General features: G+C 44.0%; 1 protein-coding gene across 3 annotated transcripts; it reads right to left on the bottom strand.

Annotated features, from left to right (window-relative positions):
- Nucleotides 1-314: 314 nt before the first annotated feature.
- Nucleotides 315-2,327, bottom strand: LOC100274503 (uncharacterized). 3 transcript variants are annotated; one of them, XM_023301847.2, is made up of 3 exons: nucleotides 2,139-2,327; nucleotides 1,733-2,001; nucleotides 315-1,050 (listed from the first exon to the last, which is right to left on the bottom strand). In XM_023301847.2, exons 2-3 carry the CDS (start codon nucleotides 1,970-1,972, stop codon nucleotides 628-630), a joined length of 663 nt encoding a protein of 220 aa, XP_023157615.1. In that variant the 5' UTR covers nucleotides 1,973-2,001; nucleotides 2,139-2,327; the 3' UTR covers nucleotides 315-627. The 3 variants fall into 3 exon arrangements, with proteins under 3 accessions (XP_023157615.1, XP_023157616.1, NP_001340548.1); XM_023301848.2 differs by having other exon boundaries at nucleotides 1,733-1,998; nucleotides 2,139-2,276; NM_001353619.1 differs by having other exon boundaries at nucleotides 365-1,050; nucleotides 1,733-2,043; nucleotides 2,139-2,281.
- Nucleotides 2,328-11,619: the final 9,292 nt, after the last annotated feature.

Genomic DNA, 11,619 nt, shown 5'->3' with positions numbered 1-11,619 from the left:
ATTAGGTGATATTTAGTCGATTTAAATCGATCACAAGTCAAAATCTATCCTAATCCATTCTAATACATCAAAATCTATCCTAATCCATTCTAATCTAGTTCAATCCACACGGAATTAGAATAACTGTCCAAGACCTTATTGCGATTCGGCACGCGCAGCCTAGCCCTAACGCATCCAGCGCCCGTAGGCATCTGCTACAGCAGGTTCAACCGGCATCACTAAACTTGACAGACTGCACGTCTGCAAATCAACGCCGGGTAACTACCACAGTTATAACATGAAATGCAATAAGCAGACGAGCAAGCACAAGAGCAAACACAGAATACATATCAATTTAAATCTCCCTTCATCATAGTCCGCTATTCATAAGGTAAGGATACATTAAACTTCCCCAGTGTCCCGAGCACACAAACTGCTACTATAACACACTGTGTGAATGTGACCAAAACTGCAACAATTAGGCCTTGTTCAGTTATTCCTATACCTCATGGGATTGGAAAGCATTGAAAAAAATTATGAAGGATTTTGACTTGATATGGAATTAATCCCACTCAAACCCCTCCAATCCATATGAATTGAGCGGGAACCGAACATGCCCTTATACGGTGCGGGCAAACCCCATTTAATTTAATACCTTTCCGCCAACCTAGCTGATACAGCCCTTAGTTTAGAATACACTTTGCCAGCAGGAGAACCCAAGATGAGACTGCAAAGTGAATCCCGTGCGACCTTGATGTTAACGAAGGATCCAAGTATGTGGATCTTTGTATCAGCGATGACAATGCGGGTCCTGGTTGAGTTCTCAATGGCGTACTTGGTCTTGCCTCCTTTCCCTGATAAGCGGCCAATAGCGCGCGACAGATGCTCCCCTCGCAAGGTCTTCACGTCCTTGATCTCAAAGGAATCCACATACAGATCATCAAGACGCAGCAAGGCGACGGCATCAGCAATGTCGAACCCGAGCATAAAAGCATGCACAAAGTCAGCACATTTCTGAAGGTTGCTGACATCTGGTGTGTCTTGCCTTGTCTTTAGCTCCACCCTCCTCGCCTGGAACAGAGAAAACGGTTTAATGGGCCCAACAGATATGATGCATACTACACCTTGAGCATTCAGTAATAGGCTTACAACATAAGAGTATTTAAGTAGAAAATAATAGCAGACAGCCATACATTAAGTTCTGAGCCAACAGTCTAAACTGACAAGGACAAACCAGTTGAGTCCTAAGCAATTATCAAAACAGAAACAACTATAATATTGTGGTTTAGTTTAGCAATGGCTCAGGCAAGATATGCATGTACAGAACACTCATCACATGTAGTTATTTTACTGAGGTGACTAGTATGAGCTTAAACTAGACGAGGGGCCAATATATTCGATTGTGCATTACTTGCTTAGCAGCTACAATACTATGATCAGAATTCTTGTAGAATTCCTAGCTGTCAGTCTTCAACAAAATATTCATAAAACTTCATCCAACAAACAAAACAATAGGATAACTCTGCCTCGAATACGTGCTGTCAGTCTAATGCAGACATCGAAGATTTTGAGATTCAAATGTAGCCATGAGAATGGAATACGAATACATATAATGTCTAAACATAACTGTGCTGAATCTGAAACCATCTATACGATTCAGAAACGAGAACGCCGAAGCAACGCCAACCAAGCTCATACAGAACAAAGCGCGCCGCGTTCACGAGAATAAATTGACACTGGGCTATCTCCTTACCTTGAGATTCATGCGTATGTCGATCTTCATGTGCTCGTAAACGGGTGTGTAGATTTCCATCCAGCATCGCTTGAGCGGCGCGAACCGGTGCTGCGGCACGGTCACTTTCCGGAACTGGGTCCTCCCGCCGCTCATCTCACTCGGCATCAGAGCATCAAACCGCGGCTTCTCCACGGTGCCCAGCCCCGTCGCGTGGTCCACCGCCATCTCCGAGGAGGAACCCCCCGTCGCGGACGCCATCGAGTGCGTTTTCAGCAGGGGCGGATCTACTAAATGAAGATGGATGTATACCCGATGATTTATGCAAAAGGCTACAAGTTACAATACAGGCAATAGTTTGAGGTTAGAGCTTGGGTAATCGGGTTAGAAATTGGAGCAAACAGGGATGAGAAGGAATTGGGAATACCTGGTGGCGCTCTTCGCCGGGAAGAAATCGGCAAAGGACTCAGCACCGTAGAGCAGCGGCAGCGGCGGCGGCGGCGGCGTAGCCCACCCAGTCGTCGCAAACGGGAGAAGAGGCGGAGGCTTGTGACACGTAGGGTTTTTCTTCGCAGATATATATGGCAAGTGGGCCTTTAATGGGCCTGGTGCGTTCTGTATGAGGACGTCATGAAGGTTATCTATGCCGACTCGTCGACATACATACCGTTGATGTCTGCCACGTGTAGGTCTAGTCAATCCAGGAGCGTGCGCCTGGAAAAGCTCGGCTGGGCTCGGGCTAGGGATGGGCAATTCCATAGTTCGGTTCGATTTTGATTTTTGTATCTAAGAAATTCAGATTTCGATATAGTAATCGGTTTTCACCACATACTAAACTGAAATACAAAAAAAAACTATATATTAAACTTTATCAATTCTAAAATTTGACTATTCGATTATATGAACAAGATGTGTAATGCAATTAAGTTGTTATTCATTTATTTGTATGTGATGTATGATGTATCTCTAAATATTTGTACCGAAAAAACCGAAGTAAAAAACTGAAACTGAATTTCTCGGTTTTTTATTTTCTAGAAAATCGATTGGTTTCTAATGTCTCGAAAACCGAAAATTTTTAAAATCGAAAAACCGAGCCAAAGTTAAAAAAAATGCCACGCCCTAGCTCGGGCTCTCTCATATTGGAACTCTACTATATAAATAATACGGTCTGTATAGCAAAACATTTTTTATAACCATATGGATAAACTATTGGAGACGATCTCATGCAGGACCTCCTAGTTCCATAGCCAACGAGATTTAATTAATTTTCGTAGGTTTGCTCATTGAATAAAAGTAACTCTGGTAGGTCAACCTATCAGTCGATAGAGATAAGTTGACTCCCGTCGGCCCCTCCCTCCAGCCGACAAGTATTATTTAACTCCCATCGACCCCTCACTCTAGCCGAGTGGGATTAGCTACTTTTGGAGAAACCGTCTACACCCTATTCTCTCACATGCGTCCACACTTCAGTTCTTTGATATCTCATTTGCCTCGACACCGCCACAATAACCCTCGCAACGAAGCCCGACATCGCGCCTCGGACGCCGACGCGTCGTGCCCCACATCGTGCTCACACCCTAGCTCACGCTGCCACCATCGCCCCGCGCCCCGGATGCTGCTCCTAAGAGTGTCGCCACCATCTCATCGCCCTAGCTCTAGCCCCCGCCAACCACATTGTCTCCACCAGCCAGGGTCGGCCCTCCGCCACCTCCCCGACAGCCGCCCACGCTAAGGCACCTTCGTCGACCATCCACGAACGTCACTAGTCTCCCTAATTGTCAACAGTAATGTCATCGTCGCCATCCACGTCCCCACGCAACTCAGATGCCTGCTCTATCACCCCCTTAAGCAAATGGTTCATGATTAGGAGTATGAATATGTATTTAAATATGGGATGTTGTTTATTTTCGTCGGTTTTTTATGGTCGACGGGAGTTAACTGTAACACGATTATAATTTGTTTAATATTGTTAATTGTTAGTGTGATTTGGCTTAATATGTCTTTGTGCATGATACTTGTTATTTTAACATTGATATTGCGAACACGGTTATGGTTTTGAAACCTATGTGTCACTCGTTTCGGACCGCTATACATCACATGCATTGCTCATGAAATGTGTGGCGGCCTAGAATCATTCCTTTTATGGACAACCTTGGGATGACCGATAGAGTGTGGTATTTATGACCACCATGATGTGCTCGGACGAAGTTTCGGTTGCATAACCTTGTTATTCTCTGTTACACCAAACCGAACGTGCAGTAGAGAGCAACGATGTTATACTGCCGAAATTTTGTTCGAACACATCATGTTGTCATAATCCCGCACTTTGTCGGACATCCTTGGGTGTGTATAAGACATATCAATTACATATAGAGATATGTCGTGATATGTAGAAACATGAAAAATCCCATGCGCAGCTCTTACTCGTATATAGTTGTTATGGGTGATAATCATGATTGGATGTATGCTGGTTTCAAAAAAGGGTGGATTTCTCACGTGAGTGGTTTGCCAACACTCATGAGTTTATGGACCATACAACTCGTTTGTCACAAATAGATAATATTAGGTGTCCATCCAAAAAGTGCAGAAATATATTGTGCCACGACAAGAGTCAGGTCACACGACACCTGTGCATCCACGTTTTTGTGCCAAACTATAAAATCTAGTATCTTCATGGGGAGTCACACCGTAAAAGAACGACACATCTAGAAGTTGATGACGGCGAAGATGTTAATAGAATGGACCAGATGGTTAAGGATCTGTAGTCTGAAATGGGCCGAGATCATCATGATTCACCTACACCTAAGGTTCAAAAGTTCTTCAACCCCTCGAACCATCAGAAGAGCTTGTGCACAGGCACACCAATGTGACGTTCTCAAATTTGCCAACCTCACGACAATCCTATAGACGTAGGCTGATTCCATGGTCGATGGTTTAACCCATTAGTCTATTGATTTGGTTGATGTTAAAGCTAAATTGATCGATATTGATTCGAATTGATAACACTTATTTTTAATATCATGACGTATTTTGATTGGTTTGTACGTTCGCCATGTCATCTAGCTATTTTTAACTATTTAAAGCCTAAAAATTACAAAAAGTAAAAAATAAAGTCCGACCTATAAAATGGATTTTATTCTTGATTATATTTTTTGTTTTTGTTTTTAGGTTATGTAGTTTTCGTTTATGCATTATGTTTTTTATTTTTATGTTTGAGTCTCGTAATTTTTATTTTTTTGTGTTATGTAATTCTATTCGCTTAAATATGTACTTTGTTGAATTTTTATTCCGATAAAACACCATGCATGATGTTAACTAAAAATATGTAAAAGAAAAGGCTAATGTTGCGTTGAGGTGACTATATGATAATGTTGAGGTGAGTATAGGATAATGGTAAAAGTTGTGCATTAGAGCGTCGCGATAGATAAAGATTGACGATAGCCGATACCAAGGTTGGTAGTATGGTTGATAGTTGATGTGGTGGCCGGATCACAAGGGTTAGAACTTAGAACAAGCCTTAATGCTCGGCTCCCTCACATAGCTGATAGGGTGTGGCTCAGTCTCAATCATTGTTGTCTTCCACCGCCCCGTCCTCCCTATGGCCATGACCTGCACAACATCTTCTCTCCTTCTGCATGGCCACCTTCGTGGTAGCCCGTGGTGAACCAATGCTAAATCTAGTAAAAATGGTAATGTTTATGTAAATAGTATATATCATGGGTACCGGACAATGTGTCTTAAAGAAGGGTCTAAGCGAAAGGTGCCATAGACTCAGCTATGAGCCAATAGGAGAGCTCATAGCGAAAATACTTCCAAAAGCATAGATACAGAAAGAATTTCGATTGAATAAGAGATAAACTTGTAAACATAGAGTTAGACTCGCGAACAACTTAGTAAGCAACCCGATACCTACTATGTAACAAATGTCCCTCCTTAGGATTTTAAAGGAGGGACCAAGGAACCCCTAAGAGATCAAGAAACAATAGAACCATCGTATACATGATGCAAGGTATTATCTCACATTAAGATCATGAACATGTCTATAACCCTTATCTCTCTTGTGATCTAACCTTCAAGATTTGATCTCATGACCAATCCCATTAAATCATTGTTGAACAATCGTCGACATTTGGCAAGCTAGGTAGGGCCTTGCTAAGATCAACTAGAAGTTGATGAAATGCATGAAGTTCACACCGAGAGACGAATCCATGTTTGATGCCTTGTGGTTCATCGCCAACGTGCTAAACAACCTAACCATCTACAACCTTAGGTTCATCCCAGACGCTCCAGCCCAGTGCATATGTTCAAGACCATTGTGTTTCAACCACCATTATGGTGGTCACAGATCATTCAGATCTCATTCACGAGTCCATGCCACCAATGCTTCTTTATGTTGGTTCGTACCAAGGACCATACAAGTTAGGCTCTTACCCCAACTCTAGCCTTGACTTTGACTTAGACTCGAATTCGACTTCTCTACTAGAAGTTCAGTTCATGATCATAGTTAACTCTACCGATAGACACCAAGATGGTCACCTCACCAAAAAAAGGAAGAAGTCGATGATGAGATGTCAGCCAAGGACTAGAAAAACATCAACAATCCACCTCCCATGTATGGTGCGAGAGATACCATCATAGTAGAGCAGGATCATCGTATCCTATCACTAGAACATCGATGAGCCACTAACAACATATGCGAGCATTATAGATCCATTCATGACCAAATTCGGATGGTTCACTTCTGTGGCCATCAGGTCTAAGTGAAACCTATGCAACACATCATGACAATAAGGCTACTATTTTATTGCCTCATGTAGTTGCTTCCAAGAGATAATGTGTAACGAGGATCTGAATCTAATCAACTTCATGATGACTTATGTGACTATCACGCAAAGGTACATCTACCATCGTGCTAATCCATGGTGGAGCTAGGACCTTGCCTGACCCATCTCAAAAAGAACGATGTGCTTCACGAGTGCCTATAAGGGAGCTAGAGCTATCACCATACCAAGTCACAAGTGCCTACAAGTCTCGACTTAACACAAGTGATCTAAACTTGAGCAAATGGGGGAAGGAGTTGAAATAGACTCCAAGCCTGTTAGCTAACTCCAACTGGATTAGGGAAGCATTTGAGGCTTTACCGAACCATGGGATAAAATTGTGTCTTCTCCTATTGCATACTTACATTACTTACACTTCTTATTTCATATTGCTATTTGAGTTTGTGGAGTGTACATATTAAGTGTACAAGGACATTATTCTGCTACAACCGATCAAGTCAAGTAAGTTGAGTTCATTTGGGTTGAAAGTTTTAATGAGCTATTCACCCCCTCTATGCAACATTAAGGTCCTTAAGTACCCCTAATGTACTTTTGATTTGTATCAGAGCTAGGCTCTCCATTTTAGGCTTAGCCAATCAGAGATGTTGATGTCGACACATGAGGAGGTAATTGTAGAACTCTTTCTTGGCAATGGTTCTAATTATGAATTTTGGTCCGCTAGTGTACTCAAAGCTTTTAGGACCACATGTCCTTAATTAGAGTAGATTGTAGATAAGAGTATTTTGTCTTCTAGAATTAATAATAAAAATCCATCCGAGAATGAACTAAGATTCTTGTGTTTAAATTATCAAGCTCTTGATATCTCATGTAGTGCTATTAGTAATCATGCTTATCATGCCTTCATAATTAGAGATGATAAACCCCTTAATGATGTGTGTGATATTTGGACTAATATTAAAAAGAAATATATTAAGTCCAAATGTAACACTTCTACTTCTAGTATTTGTGGTGCTAACTCTTTGATGGAAGAAGAAGAAAACGTTAGAGACCAAACGATGAATCCACCTCTCTAAAAGGTTCCTCTTTCCATTTCTCTTCTCTTACGTGCTTAACCGCTAACGAGAATGTCAGTGAAAGAGAAAATGAAGATGTGGATGAAATGATATCCGACATCTCTACGGTCATCTCAACAAGAATGATAAGACAATCTTAATCAAATTATTGAAAAGAGCGGGAGAACATAGTGAGACTCTTCACAAGCTAGAGGATACCCTCATAAAGAAAATAAAAGGCTTGAAGAAATTGACCAAAGAGCATGAAGAGCTAAAGTGCTCTCGTGATGATTTGGTCCAAAGGTGTGAATCAATTTCAATTGAGCAAACTAGCAATACAAATGCTTTATCTTATGTCGCTCAATTAGAAAATGGCAATGCCATGCTCAAGGACTTAATAGATAAATATTAAAAATATAGCTTTGCATGAAACCATGATATGTTCTTGTGCTCACATGAAAATTTTATGGATGTTCATATCAGGTTAGATATAGCCCATGAGGTTATGCTAACTAGTTTAAAATTATACCAACCTCATAAGTGTACATGTGTTGAAATTGAAACTATATCACCATGTGATAATGTTTGTTGCTCTCAATAAAGTGAAAGGGAAATGGTATTAACCATTTTCTATAATCAATTTTGGTGCTTCACGCCCATCACAAATCTTATGGACTAACTAGTTTGCCTAGCTGATTATTTATCAGTTGCATAAGTTCATCTATATCAATTCTAAGTCGAATGTCTAGAATATTGTAGATTATTTCAAACAGGAGAAGCTTTTTAGAAAATTCACTATGTGCGGACCGTCCGGGCCCTTCCGGCGGACTGTCCGCGATACAAAGGTGAGCCTCGAACAGGAACTATGCAAAACTCACATTTACACTGCGGACTGTCCGAAGCAGAAGAGAGCATCGTCTGGGACCAAGCTCGGACCGTTCGGCCTCAGGCGCGGACCGTCCGCTCGTAGAAAAACCAGAAAAACCCGAAGGTGGCGGGTTTGGTAAAATGCATTTTTAGCGTCCTCGCGGACCGTCCAGGGTGCACGACCGGACCGTCCGTGACTGCTTTATCTGACATCTGACGACACATTTAATGCACTTGTAGCCATTGTTATAACTGTTACTGCTGCCCGTTGCGATTTCAGCCATTGATGTGCAGGGGCGGACCGTCCGGACTAGGGTCGTGGACCGTCCGCGATTGGCAGAAAGGAGGCAACGACTAGGAAGTGGTTGGTGGGTATTGAAAGGGAATTAGGCTTACACCTAGTTCCTAAATAATTTTGGTGGTTGAATTGCCCAACACAAATAATTGGACTAACTAGTTTGCTCTAGTGTATAAGTTATACAGGTGCCAAAGGTTCACACTTAGTCAATAAAAAGACCAAGTATTGGGTTCAACCAAAGAGCAAAGGGACAACCGAAGGCACCTCTGGTCTGGCGCACCGGACTGTCCGGTGTGCCACCGGACATGTCCGGTGCACCAGAGGACTCCAACTCCGAACTGCTCACCTTCGGGAGTTTCCAGAGGCAACTCCGCTATAATTCACCGAACTGTCCGGTGTACACCGGACATGTCCGGTGCTCCAAAGAAGAGCGGCCTCCGGAACTCGCCAGCCTCGGGTTTTCACTTCAGCTGCTCCGCTAAAATTCACCGGACTGTCCGGTGTACACCGGACTGTCCGGTGTAACGGCGGGGCAACGACTATTTCGGCGCCAACGGCTACCTGCGACGCATTAAATACGCGCGCTGAGCGCACAGAGGTCAGGCACGCCCATGCTGGCGCACCGGACAATCTACAGTGCATGTCCGGTGCGCCACCGGACATCCAGGCGGGCCCAGAAGTCAAAGCTCCAACGGTCGACCCCAACGGCTTTTGGTGACGTGGCTGTCGCACCGGACATGTCCGGTGTGCACCGGACTGTCCGGTGCGCCATCGAACAGACAGCCTCACCAAACGGCTAGTTTGGTGGTTGGGGCTATAAATACCCCAACCACCCCACCATTCATTGCATCCAAGTTTTCCAGCTTCCAACCACTATACAAGAGCTAGCATTCATTGCAAAGCACACCAAAAGAGATCAAATCCTCTCCCAACTCCACACGAAGCATTAGCGACTAGAGAGAGTGATTTGTAGTGTTCATTTGAGCTCTTGCGCTTGGATCGCTTCTTTTCTTTGGCATTCTTTCTTGTGATCAAACACTCACTTGTAATTGAGGCAAGAGACACCAATTGTGTGGTGGTCCTTGCGGGAGGTTTGATTCCCAAAGTGATTTGAGAAGAGAAGCTCACTCGGTCCGAGGGACCGTTTGAGAGAGGTAAAGGGTTGAAAAAGACCCGGCCTTTGTGGCCTCCTCAACGGGGAGTAGGTTTGCGAAAACCGAACCTCGGTAAAACAAATCCGTGTGTCTCACTTGTTATTTGCTTGAGATTTGTTTTGCACCCTCTCTCGCGGACTCGTTTTGTTTCTAACGCTAACCCGGCTTGTAGTTGTGTTTATATTTGTAAATTTCAGTTTCGCCCTATTCACCCCCCCTCTAGGCGACTATCAATTGGTATCAAAGCCCGGTGCTTCATTAGAGCCTAACCGCTCGAAGTGATGTCGGGAGATCACGCCAAGAAGGAGATGGAGACCGGCGAAAAGCCCACTACAAGCCACGGGAGCACTTCATCGGAAGAGTCCCGCACCAAGAGGAAGGAGAAGAAAGACTCCTCCAAAGGAAAGGAGAAGAAGAAGGACTCCTCCAAAGGGAAGGAGAAGAAATCTTCTTCACACAAAGAGAAGAAGGAGAAGCCTTCCTCCCACAAACCGCAACGGAGTGGGGACAAGAAAAAGAGGATGAGGAAAGTGGTCTACTATGAGACCGATTCTTCATCAACCTCCACCTCTGGCTCCGACGCGGCATCCGTCACTTCTAAGCGCCAAGAGCGCAAGAAGTATAGTAAGACCCCCCTACACTACCCTCGCATTTCTAAACATACACCTTTACTTTCCGTCCCATTAGGCAAACCACCAACTTTTGATGGTGAAGATTATGCTAGGTGGAGTGATTTAATGCGATTTCATCTAACCTCACTCCACAAAAGTATATGGGATGTTGTTGAGTTTGGTGCACAGGTACCATCCGTAGGGGATGAAGACTATGATGAGGATGAGGTGGCCCAAATCGAGCACTTCAACTCCCAAGCAACAACAATACTCCTCGCCTCTCTAAGCAGAGAGGAGTATAACAAAGTGCAAGGGTTGAAGAGCGCCAAGGAGGTTTGGGATGTGCTCAAAACCGCACACGAAGGAGATGAGCTCACAAAGATCACCAAGCGGGAGACGATCGAGGGGGAGCTCGGTCGGTTCCGGCTTCGCAAAGGGGAGGAGCCACAAAACATGTACAACCGGCTCAAGACCTTGGTGAATCAAGTACGCAACCTCGGGAGCAAAAAGTGGGATGACCACGAGGTGGTTAAGGTTATTCTAAGATCTCTTATTTTCCTTAACCCTACTCAAGTTCAATTAATCCGTGGCAACCCGAGATATACACTAATGACCCCCGAGGAAGTAATCGGGAATTTTGTAAGTTTTGAGTGCATGATCGAAGGCTCGAGGAAGATCAACGAGCTTGATGATCCCTCCACATCCGAAGCTCAACCCGTCGCATTCAAGGCGACGGAGGAAAAGAAGGAGGAGTCTACACCAAGTAGACAACCAATCGACGCCTCCAAGCTCGACAATGAGGAAATGGTGCTCGTCATCAAGAGCTTCCGCCAAATCCTCAAACAAAGGAGGGGGAAAGACTACAAGCCCCGCTCCAAGAAGGTTTGCTACAAATGTGGTAAGCCTGGTCACTTTATAGCTAAATGTCCATTATCAAGTGATAGTGACAGGGGTGACGACAAGAAGGGGAGAAGAAAGGAGAAGAAGAGGTACTACAAGAAGAAGGGCGGCGATGCCCATGTTTGTCGGGAGTGGGACTCCGACGAAAGCTCTAGCGACTCCTCCGACGACGAGGACGCCGCCAACATCGCCGTCACCAAAGGACTCCTCTTCCCCAACGTCGGCCACAAGTGCCTCATGGCAAA

Source organism: Zea mays, chromosome 3, assembly GCF_902167145.1.
Source record: "Zea mays cultivar B73 chromosome 3, Zm-B73-REFERENCE-NAM-5.0, whole genome shotgun sequence".
NCBI lineage: Eukaryota > Viridiplantae > Streptophyta > Magnoliopsida > Poales > Poaceae > Zea > Zea mays.
Note: the sequence above shows the minus strand (reverse complement) of the source record. Positions and strands in the feature narration are given on the sequence as shown.

What these genes read in the sequence shown, in the direction of transcription:
- LOC100274503 (XM_023301847.2), bottom strand. Translation starts at nt 1,972, where the DNA reads ATGGCGTCCGCGACGGGGGGTTCCTCCTCGGAGATGGCGGTGGACCAC. An exon ending in ACATACGCATGAATCTCAAG is followed by an intron (nt 1,051 to 1,732) that starts GTAAGGAGATAG and finishes TCTCTGTTCCAG; the next exon opens with GCGAGGAGGGTGGAGCTAAA.